At 50.6% G+C, this 19,779-nt stretch overlaps 1 protein-coding gene across 1 annotated transcript; it reads right to left on the bottom strand.

Annotated features, from left to right (window-relative positions):
- Window positions 1-157: 157 nt before the first annotated feature.
- LOC104914316 (ephrin type-A receptor 10-like) lies at window positions 158-19,763 on the bottom strand. Its single transcript, XM_031556811.1, has 5 exons — window positions 19,259-19,763; window positions 17,776-18,445; window positions 6,477-6,632; window positions 5,616-5,954; window positions 158-363 (listed from the first exon to the last, which is right to left on the bottom strand). The coding sequence occupies exons 1-5, from the start codon at window positions 19,313-19,315 to the stop codon at window positions 209-211; spliced, it is 1,377 nt and encodes a 458-aa protein (XP_031412671.1). The 5' UTR covers window positions 19,316-19,763; the 3' UTR covers window positions 158-208.
- Window positions 19,764-19,779: the final 16 nt, after the last annotated feature.

Raw genomic sequence — 19,779 nt, 5'->3', positions numbered from 1 at the left:
ACCACCCTAATTAAAATAAACCCTCCAAACAACCCAAATTTCCAAAAACTTACATAAGCAGATTTCATAAGGCTGGTGGACAGGAAAAGCCTTTACAAGCACCCACTGGAAGTGCTTCTGCTGCTCTCAGGTGCCAGTAAAACCCTCACCATGCATTCACATCCCCTATTTTCCACCACTGAGCCATGAGGTGCTGAGGAACAGAGCCTCATGGGTGCTGGTTCCATCCCCAGAGCCATACCTTCTCGTAGTACTTGACCTCGTACTCGGTGCTGTTGGTTGGGAAGCCTGGCTCCTGCCACGACAAGGAGATGCTCTTCTGCTCGACTTTATCGGTGCGGATGTCAGTGACAGGGGTTGGCACTGGAAGGGCAGAGGGGAAAGCAGGGGGTGATGGCTGAGGCAGAGCATCCCTCTAAGCCCCCAGCAGCCACCCCACAGCAGAGCCTGCCCGCCTGGGGACCCTGCCAGCAAGTCTGGGGCACTGCAGTTACCAACAGCCACATTAATAGCTAGGAGAGCATGAGTTAGAGGGGGTTTTACCACTGTCCTCACATTCGTGGTCACTTTGTTTCTGCTTTTGTCCTCTGATGCCAAAGTAAAAGCTTTTAATAATCTGAATGGCTGAAGAGCATTCATCTTGTGCAGTTTGTGGTTTCCTCTCTCTGAATCAGGACTGAAACAGGGCAAACTCCAAGCTGGTGATCATCCAAAATACAACTGCTTTGTGATCTGGTCAGCTAGCAAGGCTCTGTCCTAAAAGAAGCAAAAAGCCCTGATTGCAGCCTCTGCCACAGTGCTGCAGGGGTCAGGTGTTCTGTGCCTGCTGCTAACGGTGTGTGGGAGCTGCAGGACACATTGAGCCCCCCAGTGCTGCCCCACTCACCATCCCATCCCATCCCAACACTGGGAATCGGGCAGAGCTGCCCGCCCTGCCTGCTGCCAGCACTTGAGCTGTGCTCCAGAAGCTGCTTGGTTATTTCTGATCAGCACACACTGCATGCTGCATCGTCCTCCTTGGCATTTCTGCTCCTGGTTAGCTCACCTCCCTGCACAGGATGCATGTGGCAGCTCCTGCTTTCACCATGCCATATCCTGCCCAGGATAGATGCAGTTCATCCCAATGCCCAGACTAGCAAACACACTGCAGGTGCTCCAGCAGCTCCAGCTGCATCACAGGAGCTCACCAAGGAAGCAATGCTCCCCCTGAGGCAGGAGCAGCACTGCTGTGATGCTCAGCCCACAGGCAGCGCCCAGCACTCACTGGGCAGCAGCAGGGAGGAGGTGAGAGATGCTATGACAGCAGTGGCTCTGATGCTCTTTAAAACAGCCAAGAAATGTTTTAGTAGGGAAAACATAATGTGAAAAATGCTTCTGCTGGAGCTTCTCATTCTGGATTGATCAGAAAGCCCGACTTCCCCAGGCCAAGGAACACATCACAGCAAAGGGTCTGCAGCGACCAATTCAACACCCGCACATGGCAGCACAGGGAAAGCTGTGCAGGGAATTGGCTGCTCCCGGCCCGTGCTGCTTCTCCATCAAACCAGGACACGCGCTGAGCCCTGACTGCTCCACCAGGACTCCTGCAGAGAGGAACAAGTCCCTGGAAAGTAAACTTAAGTATCTGTGAAATTTTATATTTATGACTTAGCTCATTAATCTCCACTGCAGAAAAACGTCCTGCTGATGTTTTATTCATGATGATTTGTTCCTTGATTCCAAGTCCTCTCAGCTTCTTCTGAGAGCACGAGGATGCAGAATACAGCTGGGCACTCCGAGGGCATCAGGCTCAGCCCTTGCACACTGCTTACCACCCAGTGCCTAAATAGGGGTTGACATTCTAAAGAATAACCCTCTGTGTCCACACACACTGGCCCCAGAGCTGACCTTTAAGGGCATATCAAGTTATTCATGCATAAAGAAGAAGGAGCACAAAGCAAGACAAGAAGGTTGGCAGCAGCCCTGCTTGTGCATGCTCCCAAAGCCAGCCTGGGCTTTGCTCCTGTAAACGGAGCTAAGCGCTCCTTGCTGTGCTATATGATCCCCATCAATAAGATATCACACAGATGTCTCCCTGTATCTCTGAATCCAGCAAACAGACTGAGAAAACATGAACAAGCTCTCCTGACTGTTAACAGAGCCATCAGGAGAAATCGTGCCCTCCGAGTGCCTCAGTGGAGAGCAGCACACGTGGAACATGCCAGCAAAGCGAGCACCAGCCTTCACCATGCTTAAAAGGGATTAAAGAAAATCACACAGACTATAAAGCATTTCACACTGTGGGAAAAGAAAAAAAAAAACAACAACTATGTTTCCCATCAATATTTTAAGCTTCCCTAACGTTGTCTCTATTCTGAAAAAGCAAACTTTAAATTATTCAGCGCTCTGCCTGGTTTTATAAACTCCACTCCATTGCATGTGGATGTGCTCCTCTCCATTAACTGGTGGGGCAGCAGTGATGGCACAAAGGTGCTGTGCCCTGAGCACCCCAGGTGTCTAAGCAGGCATCCAGAGGGGACATGGATGCTCTGAGGACAAATGGACGATGGATTTGCAGCCCATTGGCTGATCTTAGTATTAAGAAATGAGCTTGAATTCCTCAGTTTAAGTGTCCATTCTGTACCCATTAATTATACAGTAATTCAGTATCGCTCCCTGTGAGCAGCAGACAGCAGGCAGATCGGGCTCAGGAGATGAGTGCTGCCAAACCTACAGCTGCAGCACGGGTGAAGGTGATGCCCAGAGTCAGAGACAGAGAGGAGAGATGGAGTCAGAGCATAGGAGTGGGAGATCTCCACCTGGGCAGAGCTTGAGATGCACAGAGACACAGGGAGATGCTACAGCTGATGGAGAGCAGCTCTGCTCTGCTGCAAATCACTTTTCTTCTCCACCCCACGGTGCAATCAGTCACACCAGGGCCCTGATTAGTGCAATCAGCTGCTGTGATAGAGCCAAGACAAAGCCCAACCAACTGCAGGGTCACTCAGCAGAGCAGAAGCAGCAATTTGCACCTGTTAATTCCTGTGAACTGGCAGCACAAGCTCTAGATCCAGCATCTGAGGTGCCCGGGCAGTCAGAACAGCCTAAGCACATGGCAAAGCACTGAGAGTCTCATGGAGCAGGGATCTTCCAAGGCAGCCCATACTCAAGCTGCTGCAAGTCTCCAATGCCACCCCTGCAGGCAGCAAAGTGTGGGGAAGCCAAGGGAGCAGCAGCAATGTGCACGCAGAGCAGCTGCTTCAAAGCACCTCATTCAGCAAAAAGCACTTCCCAGTCTCAGAGAGCAGAATGCATTCCGGCACTGGCTGCATTATTAATCTGCAACAGATTTAAAAGCCCTTTAAGACAGGAGCTGATCCCTGCCAGGAATACAAACGACATTGTCCCACATTGTACATTTACATAGCTGATGTTGATCTGCTCCTGCAGGTAAACAGCTCCGTTCGCTCCTCAAACACTTTTGTTTAGTCCCATGCTGGGGCCAGATTAGAAAAAACACAGTATTAATTTTGTCTCCTGCAGACTAAACAGCATCTTCTCTTTTTCCTCACAAATACAATGAGCAACTGCTAATTCCCTCTTGTGAATGCTGAAGGGGAAGGGTAGCGTGAAAGATGCACTTAGAGCTATATTTAGAGGAGCTGGGATCTGACAGCTAAATAGGGTCTTGTTTCTTTGTTTAATTTTTCCTCTGAATCTGCATATCTCCAGCCAGAGCTCTCCTGATGCTGCCAAAGACATCCCCAAGACCATCATATCGCAGCCATGAAAGGAGCTGCCTCTGCTCCAGGCATCCCTGAGGCCTTGCTCTCTGCTTATCTCTGGCCCCACTCAGCACTTTGGTGATGGATTTAAACAAAGGGGCCCCAGCACACGGGGAGCAGCTCCAGCCTGGGCAGGGACACCTTCAGAAGCAAAACACTCGAGGGTTTCAAGCAGCTTCCCGAACCTCAGCTGCTCAGCTAAATCTGTGCCACCATCTGCATCCGGAGGCTTGACAGCTCGACAAGAGACATTGATTTTGAGCAGATTACAAGATTAATTATGCCATATTCTTTATGCATACTTCAATTCCTTCAGGAGTATACAGCGTGGAGTAAGGGTGTGAGATTCCCACTTACCAAGATGAAAACTTGCATTGAACAGACTTACAGATTCGGCACAGGCTGGCACCATGGACTTGTTGCTATGTTCCCTATGGACACAGGGACCTCCTGCCTCAGGCTCTGCCCCACCACCCACATGGGAACCTCTGCAACGACCTTATCAGATGTAATTAAGCTCCCACCCTCCCCAGCACATGTGCTGCTGGCTCAGGACTAGCCTGAGCTTTGGGACAGCTCTTTCCAGCACTAAATTCCTCCCTGAGCAGCCGTGGCCCTAATGAGGAGTGACATCTCTGCTAAGGGTGGTCTGTGGCACAGCATCCACCGAGCGGATTCACAGAAATTAGGATAGGAGAGAGAGCAACAACACAGGCAAAACCATTTGATCAAGTGGTGGGAAAATTATTTATAACAAGATCAAAGTTTAATCCTTTCTGATGAAATTGTTGGCCAATTCCTGCCAAGAGGTATGTGAGGATCATCTGTCTCCATTAACCGTGGCTTGGCAAAGGGCTTTCATGCAAATTAATAACATAGCCACAGAGGAGCAGACAAGGACACAACAAGGCAGTGCTGCACAGCCAACAGCTGAGCATAGAGCAGCCCCAGGACCACAGACACCAGCTTCCCCTCATGCTAAGGGAACTCAAACCTAGAGCAGAGCTGCTAGAATGGGTCCAGAGTAGACCATGAGGATGCTCAGAGGATTGAGAGCTGTGGTGCCCCATCCCTGGAGGTGCCTGTAATGCTATAATGGGATGGTAATAGCAGGGTAGCAAAATCTTTGACTACAGCAAACAAGAACAAGCCCAAATGCATCAGCCACAGGTGCAGAAATGAAAGAAAAGAGCTGCTTATCTTTGGAAAGCCTCAGGTAAGCAAGGACCTCCAGCAAGAGATAACCTCACCTCCATTGCCAACCCTTAAATGAGGTCTGGGAAGGGGTGGATCCTGGCTCCACCCCTTCAGTCACTCAGCTGCACTGCATGCACCTGAGCTCCCCTGGGCTGGCTCTGCCTTCTCACCAGGTGCTCCACCACTGTTTCAGGTCATGACTTAGCATTTCCACTACAGTGTCCAAGGCTACAGATGAGACCCTAAGGGGGCAGCCAGCCCAGGGCAGTGCTTGGAACTAGACATGCTTTAAGGTCCCTTCCAACACAAACCATACTGTGAATGAATTCTATGATTCTATTCTATGATAAAGTAGATAATTACAGTCAAAAATCTTGCTGTGGACCAGCAGAGAAAAGAGATAAAAGGATTTTTGTTTCCAAAGGATAACCAATATTCAACGACTCCTTTTCTAAGTGGCTTCACAAGCACATCTCCTTGAATACACTTTCCATGAGCTGCAAACACAACCTACAGCTGCTCGAAGGAGTTGTGACTTCCAGCCCAGGTTGTCCCTGGGTGGGGAAAGAGTGCCTTCGGGATCAAGGAGAGCAGCAGGTGCCGCAAACGAGCCAGGAACCCCCAGCACACATCACATCCCCACTCCACCAGTACCTGCAAGCCCAGTGGAGACGTTGACCTCAGCGTAGGGCTGTCCTGCCAGCGGGCTGCCAGCCGAGACGCCGTTGAGGGCCACCACGCGGATGGTGTAGTTGGCGTGGGGCAGCAGGTTGACCAGCGTAACGGTGCGCTCCACCAGTCCCGTCTGCTGCGGCACGAAGCCCACACCATTGCCACACTGCTCGCAGCCGCCCCTCGGTGCTGGGCAGTGGCCGCACCACAGGCTGTAGGTCAGGTCGCTGCGGCCGCCCGCGTCGGCAGGAGCGCTCCAACGCAGCACCAGCGAGGAACGCCGCAGGCTGTACACCAGGTCCCTTGGGGCAGATGGTGGGCCTAGGAGGAGAAGGGTAGCCGTGTGCCTGAGGTTGCTCAAGGCTCCCACTGGTAGGGCTTGGGGAGGCAGGTGGTGACGGAACAAGGCCTGTGTTCAGGCAGCGGCGCCATGGCAGCTCACAGGATGGGAATGCAGGACGTAGGACTGCACAGTGGGCTTCTCTTTGGAGGAACCTCCCACACGCAGCCAGCCACAGCTCACACAAGGTGTGAGGAGCACCCACAGCACCTCTCCCTGCCATCCAACCCATGTCTGAGCCTCTCAGTGCCAAGCAGGCACTTCTACCCCATCCATCACTGAAAGAGCTGAGGTCCAATCCAATTAACTAGAGGCCAACTAATTAAAATCTGCAAACTACATTGAACAACTAACCGCCCTAGTTTTACCAGTGAGTGCCTGCATGCCCGACCACACGTGGGATGTATTGAACCTCACACCCCCACGGAACAAGGGGAGCCCATCGCCCTCCCCAGGCCCAGCCCTCCTTGGTGCTACAAAGCTGCTGTTTCAGTGAGACATACGCGTGCAGGAGGCAGACAGAGGGTCTGACGGGGACCTGGAGTAGTTCTTCTGGCAGGAGCAGAAGGTGGAGGCTTCCTCATGCGTGAAGCTGTGCTCAGGGCAAGGAGAGCAGAGAGGGAGGCGGAGGGAGAGCTTGTAAAATCCTGGAAGGCATGCTGGAAAGAGAGAAAGGGAGTTATTGAAAGAACAGCACAAACAGAACAGGGCCACAGCTGGTGACTGCACCATCCTGCTCCCTGGGCTTCCTCTGCCTGTTGCTGGCCAGACCACATCACTCTCCAAGCTCCTTGCTGGGATCCTAGCACCAAGGGAAATGTCCATTTGGTTTGACTCAGAGTGGACATTTTGATGCTGTCACTTGGTGCTGTGGGACCCTTTCAGTGGGCTATGGAGGCACTGAAAGAATGATGGCTTTTGGCAGGACATCAGCCAGAGTGATGCTGGAAGCTGTAGACGGATTTGGAGGAGGAGGTGGTAGCAGAAAAATGTGGGATACGGGAAACAGAGCGAAAGGAAGTGGGAGTCACAGCAAGACTTAGCACCAACCCAAAAGAGCAGATCAAGAAGCTGGAGAACTCATTGGCCACAAGAGCTACAAAGCTGCACACGAGGCCATGTGCTGGCTGCCGTGGTGCCATCACTGCAGATTGACAGCTGACACTGCAGGCAGTGGGGTTGTACTGAAGTCAAACAGCAGCAGCAGCAATTTACTTTTACAGGCCGTACACAGGCTGCCTTTATCCTTTGGAAAGCATCTTTGATATTCAAACAAGAAAGTGGTTCATCCGCTGGTCGAGGAATTTGCTTGATCCTGACCACAGTCAGCACAGTGTACAAACCTACCAACCCCAGCAGGACACCTAGGAGCTACTTCTGCATGAAAGACACATTACTTCACATGAAACAACAAAAAAACAGGCTGTAAAACCCCACAGAGCAGTTCACAATAGCTTCACTTTAGCCCTAAACCAACATCTGAAAAAGCAGCAGCCTGCAAACAAATACATTCTGCTTGGCTTCATCTTCTTGATGTGGGGCTGCTGCCTGCTGCCCCTCCATCAGTTCCTTGAGCATGCAGCCTTGTGAAGTCCCCACACAAACAGCTCCCCAAGCGCAGTCCCCTCTCTCATCACTTTTAAGGAGTTGGCTGCTGAGACTGTTCCTTTTAATGAAGATTATTCCAGCGCACTCCGATTCATTACTTTTTCGCATGACACAAAACTGGCAGCTCTGGCTGTGATCTGAGGACAAAGCACCAGGCACCGGGGCAGAGAAGACTTGCATGGGATGCTGAAAATGGGTGAATGTTTACAGGGGACATTATTTCACTGCCGTTAAATAAATCAGTTGCTGTGATTGTGGGTGGGTGAGATTGCTTTGTCCCAGCACATGGACAGCCAGCTGCTGGGGAGATTTCTGCTTTTTCTTATGTCACAGAAGCAGCCTTTCAAGAGTCACCTGAAAGCTTTGCTCCTTTCCACACAAAGTCTCTGTCACACAGTGCAAGCAGATAGAAAGCAGAAGGTTTGGCCACCCAAGCCTATTCCAGTTGTGCCCAAACAAGGGGTTTCCTGGTATCTAGAATGAAAATCAGAATTTGCCAATCATAGAATGGCTTGGGTTGGAAGGGATCCCAACAATCATTAAGTTCCAGTCCCCTGCCACAGGAAGAGCCACCAACATCCAGATCTGGTACTGGACCAGGTTGCCCAAGGCCCCATCCATCCTGGTCTTGAACACCTCCTGGGGTGGAGCACCCACAGCCTCTCTGGGCAATAGTGGATTCAATGTTGCTTTTCTATGCTAAAGATGAAAAGTGGTAAAAATGGAGAATCAGAAAAGAAAAGCCTTCAAAACCAGTGGGACTGGACAGTCTGCAGCTTTGCCTTTTCCTCTGCCAGTTCCCAGCACACCTCCAGGACCAGATAATGCTGACCTTTCAAAGCACGGGCTTGGCACACAAACAGAGAAGCAACATAGAGGCAGTGTGCAACACACGATAAATGTCTTCCCCTACTTCAGGCATTGGATAACACACACACACACACACACACACACACACAAAATAGTGGGTGTTCAAACCACCTCCAAAACTTCCAGCCTCCCCTTTTTATTTGAGAAACCAAAGCAAGCCTACTGTTACACCAATACGTGTGGCAATGTATTCAGCTTGCATTTCCTTTTGTACTGCCCACAGTACAGGCCAGTAGGACTGCCACTGGCACGCAGTGCTTGCAGGCACATCCTGAGCTCCCATGGGCTCCACTCCTGCTCAGCCATTCCAGCCCAGAGCACAGCATGTCCTGCTCTGCAGGGAGAAGCTTCTCATTACAGCATCAAAGCTCCAACGCTGGCACCGGGTTCCTGCTCGTAGCCTCTGTCAGGCAGAACAGAAAAATCAATCTTGTTTACAAACTTGATGGGACTCGAGCAGTAAAACCAGGGAATATACTGCTGTCATCCCCCAGAGCTAAAGGCAAGCCCAGCAGTCACATAAATTTGACATCTCATGGTAGGAAATTGAGCGTTTTCAATTAGAAGCATCTTTCAGGCAGTTCCTCCCCGTCTCTAATAGCTAGGAGAAGGAAGTTGACAAAACAACATTTAGACGTTGCCTAATCCTTCACTGAAATCACAGCCAATAACAGGAGTGCTGCAGCCTCCTGGCTTTCTACACATTGTTGTTTTTAACTTTGTCCCCTGGTTGTCCTATTCTGATGCTCCAGAAGGAGTGCAGAAGCACCCCACGACATTTGATGCATCACAGATGCATCTCAGTTTCTGAGACAAACTCCCCCTAACTCCTCCTCATCCCACAGGTGTTTTCCTTGGTCCCCAGTCAGTTTATAGGCAGTTCTGTTACTTTGCAGTGCTCATTTTTGCAGAAGGTACGTGGCAGCTCTCCAGCAATCAGACCATCCATTTACAGAATGAAATTCTCTGTTTGGTACACAATTGCCTCTCAGGTACCACCACAACTGAATTATTAAATAATGGAATCCTATAATCCCTCATCCTGGAGGAGGAGCAGCTGGGTGGGACAGACAAATTCATCGCCTCACTCCGTTTCCATCACTGCTGCCCACGTGAGATGCTCCCTGTGCTCCCCATTCATTTCTCCAAGAGGGCACACTCCCTCCTTGTCACCACACTGCATGCCAGCAGCAGAACCCCATGGGTTTCTCATGCTGCCACTGTTGGACACGAACAGGTGACTACGGAGAGCAAAAAGCAGCATCCTTTCCCACACACAGTCTTAGCCATAGGGAGATTGGAGCAATTAAGGATGCAGAGAAGCACGAAAAAGGCCTGGTTTCTGATTAAGCCATCACAGGACAGCTTTAATTCCCCCTCCCCAGCAGCATCCACCTTGCAGCACCACACTGCTGCCACTGCTCCTCCTGCTGCAGCCCAGGCTCTGCCCCACAGCCCCAGGGGCTGCAGAAGCCTCTCTGTCACCAGCACGGATCTCAGCATTCCCCAGGCAGCAGCAGGCTGGGCATAGACGTTTCACCTTAAAAAATAGCAAGAGATCCCTGGCTGCAACCCTGATTTATCAGCAGCGGGGCATCAGCATCCGAGCAGCTTTATCTTGTTAATTGATGAGCAGTGATTAGAGGCGACTCGCTAAGTGCACCAAGCAGGACAACTGACTGCAGCTCTGCAGCTTTGGAGCTGATTGCATTTCTTTTCAAGTGAAGCACGGCCAGGATTTTGCATGCAGCAGTAAAATGAAGTTATTAATCACCCCAGCTCTATTTACCAGCTGGCTGGTAGCCTGTGTGATGTTGACATCCATCGCTGCAACAGCTGATTACCTCAAACAATTCACTTAACCTTTGTTTTCTTTTTGAAGCATGGGAACATTGACCACACTCAAGCAGGGAAGATGGGACAGGTGGGTTTGAACAGACAAATCCAAGTAAGGAGATGTTCGCTGACATTGCCCCAGCCACTCAGCAGGGCCTGAGGAATCCAAAAATCCATTTCCTGCAGCTTATCGGTGCCTAATTAAACAGCGCTCATCATTTTGCAGAGAGGATGGGGCTGAGACCTTAGCAAATACTGAAGCTTAGCATAAAATATTGAGAGGATGAGCAGAGATGGAAGATTAAATACGAGGTGGAAATTGCACTGTATCGCGGATTTAGGACTAAAGCTACTTAACCCACACAGCTTCCAGGTAGCATCAAGACAGAAATCAGACAGAACCCATCAAACACCTCCTGCCTGCCTCCATCACTGGGAAACACATGTGCACACGTGTTCCCATGGCTTTGCCTCTCCAATCACACTGAGCTGTGCCAGACCACAAGGAAAGTTCCCTTGCAGTCCAGCAGCGTGTTTCTGCCCCCCGCCTGAATGCTTCTGATGAGTTCTGCCTTTTGGTTTTCCTACCCCAACTGTCTCAAGCCAGCTTGGTGAGTCACACACCTCACGGATCTTTGAGAACAAAGGGAAAACAGGGAGGACGTTGTATGCACGAGCACTGCTGAACTTATTCATGCTGCTGAATTCCTGCAGACGGCGGAAGAGCTGTGTGCTTGCCAGCAGGAATCAATAACGCCTGCAGATTCACCCAAAACGCCTATACAGTCATTTGTAATTAACACTACAACTCGGTTGTCTTCCAAAATCAATTCCTTTCCTTTTTCTTTTTTCTTTTTTTTTGGTTCATGAAATTTGTATTTGACAAAGTCCATTCTCTTTTAATGCACGTTAATTTTCTCTGCTGGAACTGCCAAACGGAGGGGCTGCGTGTGGATCACAGCATTGGGCTCCTCTGCATCCCTCGTTCCCTGCAGACCTTCAGCAGGGTGCACACAGACATCATTTCCAGGAGCACCAAGAAGAAGCACATCCATCCCTGTGACTAATGCATATCAAGGTATGAAGGAACCCTTCTGAGCACCACAAGCCCCCTGCTCCCAGCACAGGTCACCAGCTCAACATGCCCTGCCTGCACCACATCAGTCCCTGCTGCCTCACTTTCTGTTAGCAGCAATGGGATAAAACACAGAACTGCTCACACCGCTGTCTCCCACAGCAGCTACAGTGATGCTGACCACTCGAATCAGGTGGGCACATCCAGCTTCCATCCATCTTAATGCCATTATCGAGCTGAGCAAGTCAATGGTTATTACATCCTAAACATTTCATTGAAATGCTGTGAAGATGCACTTGGTGTCAGCAGTTCCCACCCCCAGGGCTGACCTCAGGGTCTCACACCAGCCTCCCAGTTCCAAAAAAAGAGCACAGAGAATCTTCTCCAGGAGGGTGAAGGGACAACAGGCAGCAGCCTGAGCTCAGCTTCCACAGAGCCGGGTTTTCTGCTCATGTAAGCACATCATTTCTCCCGTTTTCTTTACCAGATGATCTATCTGTGTGGGCAGGGTGGGTGCAAGATGTGGGATGATGCCTGCCTGCACCCTGCCTGCCTCTGGCTGCTGTGACATCTGGCAGCAGATCTCCAAAAAGGGAACCCTAAAATCCTCATGTTTTGCCAGAAGAAGGAAATGGGGCCCCAGCAGAGCAGGGCTGCTCAGCTTGGAAAAGATCCCCGAAAAGACACAGTGCTGAACTCCATCCCATCACTAAAAGCGTGGAGAAGAGAGCATTGTTACTTGCCATTTCACGACACACAAGGCTGCGGGTGCAGCTAATGAAATTATCAAGCAGCAGGCTTAAAGCAAACAAACAAAAATATTCTCTTCATATAGCATGTAATTAAATTAAACCCCAGTCACAGACTTTAGAGCTTCTCCTAGCTCAGACCCAGCTTCTCCAAGCACTGCATCATCCCCCAGAGCCCTGCAATTGCTTTTTCTTCCCATCAGAATCGTGCTGGTGCCCTGGAAGGACAGCTGCCACCGAGCACACAGAGATGAGGACAGGTAGCCCCAAACCAGACAGGGCACCTTGTGCAAAACATAGCATCAGAGTAAAGTTCCGGGAGTATATTGAGCTGGTGAAAGAGCCTTGTCAACAAATGTCCTCGGGTAATAGAGAGGCTCCTGCCTTCCCGTGCACGCTGGGTTTGCAATCTTGCCTTGTCTTATTGCAAAAGCTGTAATCAATACTTTGCAGGCAGCGAGCGATACCGTTACTGAGCCCTGCCGTGAGGAAGGGAAAGAGACCTTCTGCAATCTCTGTGCCCGTGCAGGAGGGACAAAGTCAGCAGGAGGGAGAGATCAATGCGGCACCGGGTCGGGTCTCTGCTCCTCTGGGCTCAGTGCTGCCCACCAGGATGGGCATCTCAGGCTGTGTCAGCTCAAGGAGAACTCAAAGGCAGTTTTTCTCCTGAAAACTTCTTTTTTAATAACCGTTTTTTCAGTAATACTTTCAAACAGCCCACGGTCGTTTCCAGCATCCTTGAAAGCTGTAAGACAACGCTACCCTATGATTTCAGTCCTCGCTAAATAATTGGAGAAGGACTGAAATGAAAACCTGTGTCCAGAGGGTAGATCTTTGTGCATCTCCAACAATGAGCTCTTAATAGCTGAAATTAAATTCTGTGATTTAGTCTAGAGGAAAATTAAATACCCAAGTATATTTAGTAAGGCAGCCCTGAAATACCAAAATCCATTCAGCACCAAGAATGCATTCACTTGAATTCAGTGCCACAGAACCGAGCAGAAACTCGTTGCTGTTCATGCAGGAATTTTCCTCAAGGACACACTAATGCAGGCACATCCATGGAGCCAACTGCTGCTTACTGCTGTCCCTTACAGTTCCCCAGTACAGCCAGCCAATTCCTCCCATGCTGAGGGCTGGCCAACCCACACCTTCAGCTCACCCTGCTCCTGCTGAGTGCACGAGTCCCTGCAATGCCCCCTGAGCTGGGTGCAATGTGGGTTTCCCTTTGTATTTCAGCAGAACAACCACCGTGTCCATCCAGCAGCCAGGTCTGTATAACCTTAGGCATGACGAGAACACTGCAAGCCAACTGTGATGCTTGCAATTTTCTGAGTAGTTTGGTCTAAAATTAAGTGTCATAGAGTAATTTGTGTCTGGCTCTGCCACAATTTCCACAGCCATAATTATTTCAGACACACTATAATACAGCAATATAACATGCAATCCAGAATAATAAATATCTCCGAGCTTGATCATTACTCCAAAAAGAGACCAAAGAGAAAGCATATTTTATATGGGTGGTCCGTCTGCAGGACTTAAGGAGAGCAGCATCTACCAGAAGAACTGCAGGTTCCCCAGGGGCTGCTGATGGGCAGATACTCAGAATTCATTCAGTGCCACACTCCCCACACCTTAAAAACAGTCACTTTGCTCAGGTTAAAAAGGAGCAAAAAGCACAACCCCCTGGAGGAGAAAGCCAATAATTCAGGGAGGAAGCCCAAATCTAAATTTCCTCACCAATTAATCCTCCAACTGCAGCATGGATTTACTCCCTCAGCCCCTCTCAATGTGTTGTCCTCATTTCACACCACTATGGCATGCCCAGCTCCAGCCCCAGAGCTGAGCATCCCATAGGCAGCACAGGATGCTCTGAGGATGAAAGGAGAGCCTGGTGCTCAGTGCAGAGTCCCAGGAGAAAAAATAAATTTATTATGCATAATACCCTGGCATCAGTCAGGAGATAAAATAAACTCCAGGAGTGCATACAGGTTTGTAAGCTAATGTATAAAAGATGAAACAAATCAGGAGCCCCAAGCGCTGAGCATTTGGATCCATCTTCTTTGTGCTTAAATGGAAAAGTAGACCTTAGGCTTCAGGAGGTATCTTTGTAATAACCCACAGAATATTGCAACTTTTTACTCTAAATTTCTTTAATTCCCACTCAAACTTTTTATTTCTCAACTACTGTAGAGACACGATGTTCTGATGGGGCCATGAGCCACAGAGGAAGGGATCTTCCCACCACCCCCAGTCACACACGACTGCTGTACCACATCTGGGGAGGGAGAGGGGGGGCAGAACACATAAATCAGCCAGGAAAACGATGCACTGACACCACAGCTTGCAGAGAAGGGCAGTGAACAGCTGAGCAGTGGCAATATTCCAGTGCTCTGCCATCACAAGATGCTGCAGTGGTTCTCAGGATCACTAATTTTGATTTTTGCTTTCGACGCAGCCCCTCTCTCAGCATTCCCATCCTGCATTGGGCAAGGGGACTGGATGGTTTCGTTCCCTCCTAGCAAAGAAGAGGAGAGATGAGTGCTGCCATCCAGCACGAGCAGCTGGCCAACAAAAGCTCTTTGTGGCAGTCCCAGGAGATGTGTGCACAGCAAAAAGGGGCTGAAGGCAGAGCTGGCATTCCTCCACTCTCAGTCCACAGCACTCAGCAGCACAGGAGCAGAGGGGAGGTCTGGTGGGACGAGAGGGGGAAGGCTGCTTTTATGGAACAGTAAACATTTCCTCTATTGCAGTGCTCCCCTTTGGAAAATCAAATTCAAGGACTACTAATGCAGCCTTGCTTTTTGCAAAATAAGATCCATTCTCATCAAAACTGGCTCAAACAGGACCTGGCGTTGGGGCAGAGGCACTGCTCTGCTGGTGGATCCAACGGGCAGATCCTGATGGATCCAAGCAGAACTCACTTACTGCTAACTGCACAGCATCCAGCGTGAGTTAGGTTTTGTACCACCAGCAGCTGCCATTAGCAAAGACCGTGTTCTTCTAGCAGCTGCTGACCCCTCGACTCACCTCTGCATTTCAAGACCACAGCTGCTCACCTTGTAAAGCCCCCACATCCCCCCCACACACCACCAGGGATGGACACACCAGGACAACCCTGCCTGCTGCACCACAGAGGGCAAAGCCATCCCTTCCACCCCCATCAAACTCACTAGAGAACAGACTCTAAAAACCCAGACAAAGCACTAGAAACTGTTTTCTCCCTAAAATTACCATCAGCAATATATGATCCTTGCACAGAAGGGACACAACCGCCTGACCTGATTGTCACTGCCACTCAGCCCCATGTAGGTGACAGCAGCACTGCTGTCCCAGCAGCTCCACGCCAGCTCCCACCACTCCTGTCAAAAGCAGAGGGAAACAAATAGATGAGACTTAACCACAGCACAAATTTACGGTTCTGTCAAAGAAGAGTGGCTGACAGCTATTTTTGGAAGCGGATCTCCGTCATATTAATTCAACGTCTGCTTGAAGTTGTCTCATTTGCAACAAAACTGGCTGGTAAATATTAACCTTGGGCTTTGTCGAAATTCTCCTTGCGGGTATTACAAGGGATTGGATGGGAAAGATGAAGCACAAAAGACAACTTCACAGCAAACGTCAGGCAGATCCCTCACATCTCAGTTTTCATTTACACAGCAGCTGTTGCAAAGTGAATGGCATGGAGGGGCTGCAGCTCACACCTGGCAAAATTAAGGGCAAAAAGACATCAGTGCTGAGAAGCCAACTGAAAACAAGGTAGGGATGGGCAGGAGATGGCCCACAGTTCTGCAGCACCTTCCACCCCCCCACCGTGCATCTGCTGGAAATAGGTTTTAAGATCAGGGTAAGCACAGGCCAGCAGCTGGCTGGAGGTGTATATTAGACAAGAAAAGCAGTTTAAATGTATTTACAGTGACAGAACCTCTCCTCTTATTTGCAGGAAGATGTTAAGCAGATGCTAAAGCTGCTCACTTCCACCCCAGAGATGGCTGCGTTTCAATGATCACCAAAATGATTCATCAGAAATGTGCAAACCCAGGAAAGCTGTCGGGTGCTCTGGGATTTCTTCAGAGGAACGGTGCTATGTGGGAAGATGGACAGCAAAAAGGCTTGGCTTTATCACAGCACTAATTAGCAGCGCCGTAAATCCTATTAGTCTTTTCTCATCTCTCCTAATTTCAGTGTGAGGATACAAATGCTCTCGCAGCAGCAGGGTGATTTCAGCACCTAAATCACCGGAGCAAGGAGGCTTTGTGATTCAACTCAAACCCGCATTCAGCAGGAAATAAAGCTAATTTCCCTGCCTTTCCTTCGCCTCTAAGCTCTGCCCTGCATCACTTCTGCCATCCCATTGCCAAGCATGGGACAGGCTATGAGGGGCAGCACCAGGCTGGTGCCCAGCATCCTGGCTGCACTGTTGGGCACAGAGCATCCCCAGACAGCCCTTCCCTTTATCCACTTCCAATTCAAGGGCTCCTGTCCTTGTACAGCAATTTCTGCAGCCCGGAAAGGCTTTCATCAGAAATCTTCTAAAGTTATTCAAAGCTTAAAAAAAAAAAAAAAGAAGAAGAAGAAAATAAGACACACACACACACATACGAAAACTTTCAACTCTTAAAACTGTTTTCTGATATTTGACCAGACATAAGATGCTGCTCCGCTGAGAGTGACTAATGACCTGCTTTCTGTGCGAGGGGGGAAAAACTTAATTACGTCCATTAAATTACTTCAGATATTTTTCCTTAGAGAATATGAATTATTTAAACTCAACACAGAGAAACCTGAAACATTAGCAAAAGCCGTCTGGGACTCGCTATGTAAATTCCCAGTCCAAACAGATGGGGAAAGAATGGTGAGCTGCCACTGAAGCAGTCAACAATGCTGAGATTTCAACCCCATAGTTTTAATAAGGTCTTTTAGAGGAGGGCAGCGCATGAAGAGTCACTGCTGGGGCACTATAAAAACCCCCTCCAGGCTCAGGGGAAAGTCAGAACCGTTCACACCCATAAAGCCTCAAGCAGTCCCACCGAAGCAGATTTTCTCCCTCTGGAAAACCTCACTCTCCTACTGCAGAGCTGAAGCACTTGGGTCCTGGCAACCCCTGGCCTCGGTGCTTCATTGCCCGCTTTCAAGCAACCCCAGCCTGTGCTGCTCTGAAGGCAGCAGGCTCCATGCTGCAGAACGAGCACTGATGCTACCCAACGCATGAAAACAAGAGCTTTTTTCACACCAAAACCCATTCACATCAGGACAGCTCAAGCTGCTCCACTCACAAGAGCCCATGGCACTGCCCAGGGACACGTCAGCAGAGATGTGCAGGTGGATGCCCACATTCGCCTCCCGCAGGCTCCCAGGCATCCCCCACACCCACAGCCACCACCTCTCCTGCTCCAAAATGGTCCCAGCACTGGCTTCATTAAGAAGACCCCAGGGAAGGTCAGGGTTATATCCATTTTTACAGCTGTCATTAAAAGCAACCTTGAGAGCTGTAAAGTCACCAAATTATTAACTTGCATCTAAAGCACGGCGATGGGGATATTAATGACAGAGGGTAATTTTAGGGTTTCAAATAAAGCTGGGGGGAAATGCTGGTGGTATTCAGAGCTCTGGCACGTCCACCCAGCGCTCCCACAGCCAAAAAGATGCAAACAGCCCCATTACCTCTGCACCTCCCGTCCCTCTCCTCAAAGCCTGGGCTGCAGAGGCACTTCCCGACGGGTACCAACCACTCTCCCTCAGCACTGCAGTGCATCCGGGGGGGATTATCCACATCCACCCAGGCATGCTCGACACACGTGCCCTTCACCTCCACCAACGTGGCAAAAGCCGTCTCTGCCACCGTATCTGGAAAAACCGCCAGGTTCTGCACGGTGCTGAGGCACTTCTTGTAATAAACCCGCACGGAGACCAGGGCCACGCAAGCACCCACATCCTGGAAGCCCAGGTGGAAGCCTCTCTTGCTCAGATGCCCGATCTCCCGCAGTTCTGTGTTCAGCTTCATCTTCCTCTCGCCCAGGTCTCCCTGCGTGAAGCTCTCGTCGGCAGCAATGGTGTCAATCTTGGTGTGTTTGCTCTCGCGGATGCTGTGGCCCAGATCGGCGTCGGACTCAGCATAGTAGAGGTTGAAGGTCTCCTTGCAGGTGCCTGTCACACCTGGGATGCTGTTGCAGTCCCGCAGGGTGAACTTCAGCTCGATGAAGATCCGCTGGCCGTCGCGCCGGGCGATCCAACCCGTCTGCAGCCAGTTGTTCTGGTTGGGCTCCATGACGTTGCACACCTGATAGGTACGGATGGGTTTGTACTCCTCGTCCACACCACTGATTTCCTCCCACTGTGAAAAGAATATAGAGGCTGAGAGGTTTTGGCAGCTGGAGCCAAAGCCTGAACACAGCACAGCCACCATAAGTGCCTCCCCCAGCTGCCTCTCCACCTACAAACGGCACAGCACAGGCACTGAGCATCCCTCAGCCACCCAAACCACACGCTGTGGTCACAGGGCTGTGGAACCACCCCACATCGGAGCTCCCAGAGCCACCCACAGAAGGCACAGATGGTTCAGGACACACAGAGCCATCGTGCAGTGACAATATCACAACCAGCAGCAGCTTCTCTGCTTGGAGAAGTTAGAGCTGGGACAGGATGAGTCCTTTGCCTGCAAGTGCAATGGTTTTTCCCAGAATCAGCAGCACAGATTCTGAGCAAGCTGGTGATTCAAGCTTTAAGGATGAACCTGACACTTCCCAAAGCAATTCTTTTTGTGGGTATATTTATGCCAGCTTGCTAAATGCACCCAAAACACCGTTCCTTCTGCAGATTGACAGCCAGGGAAGGTAGATGACTCCAAGATGCTTCACTTTCCCCTCTAAACACTGTTTGCCTTCTGGAAAACAAATCTGAAGCAGTGAGGAACACAAACTTTGACTTTGCTGCCATACTCTGCCAACAGCAGCTCCTGCTGCAGGGAACGGACCGGAGCTGTGTGCCACTCAGATTGCTGACAATTCGCTCTATAGGAGCACAAGGTGCATTTTGGGGAGGTGTCCTTCCTTGCCACACCACCCCCATGGCCATGCCGGCTCTCTCAGCCCCACACAAGCGAGAATTTCCACGCAAAGCCCCACGCAGCACCCAGGGCTGCCCTTACCCCGTTGGCCGGGTGTGAGGTCCAGCCCAGCTCCGCTTGGGATTCTTTCGAGTCCATCAGGACGACTGCGGAGAGGAACACACGTTAACGAGCCCACTGCCGCCCGACGGACCCCGCAAAGATCTCAGCCCGAATTTCCTTTAAATAATACATCCCAGCTTCTAAGTCACTCTTTTCGCACAGAACAGCCCGTTTCTTTCGGCAGGACGGGGCATCTGCCCACGTTCTCAGTTTCAGGAGTCGCTCGCTGGTAGCAAACAGCATCCCGGCGATCCGTGCCGTGCCCGCACTGCGCCCCGCACCGCCCGTGCCTTCCATCCCAGCCCGCTCCTCCCGCCCTGCGGATCCAGCGGTACCCCGCGCCCTCCCTCCTTCCCCATCCCGTTCCTTTTAACGAGCTCACGGCGGATCCCCGAGGGCTGCACCGGGAAGGAAAGGGAAACCCACAGAGCGGCACCGCACCGGAGGCGAAGCGCTCAACCCGGCGGGCGGTGCCGGGGATGCGCTCACCCTGCTCGGCG

The sequence above is a fragment of the Meleagris gallopavo genome, chromosome 25 (assembly GCF_000146605.3).
Source record: "Meleagris gallopavo isolate NT-WF06-2002-E0010 breed Aviagen turkey brand Nicholas breeding stock chromosome 25, Turkey_5.1, whole genome shotgun sequence".
NCBI classification, from domain to species: domain Eukaryota; kingdom Metazoa; phylum Chordata; class Aves; order Galliformes; family Phasianidae; genus Meleagris; species Meleagris gallopavo.
This window is presented reverse-complemented; position numbering and strand designations above follow the sequence as displayed.

What these genes read in the sequence shown, in the direction of transcription:
- LOC104914316 (XM_031556811.1), bottom strand. Translation starts at nt 19,315, where the DNA reads ATGGACTCGAAAGAATCCCAAGCGGAGCTGGGCTGGACCTCACACCCG. An exon ending in GAGGGACGGGAGGTGCAGAG is followed by an intron (nt 6,633 to 17,775) that starts GTAATGGGGCTG and finishes CTCTCTTTCCAG; the next exon opens with CATGCCTTCCAGGATTTTAC. An exon ending in TCTGTCTGCCTCCTGCACGC is followed by an intron (nt 5,955 to 6,476) that starts GTATGTCTCACT and finishes TTCTCCTCCTAG; the next exon opens with GCCCACCATCTGCCCCAAGG.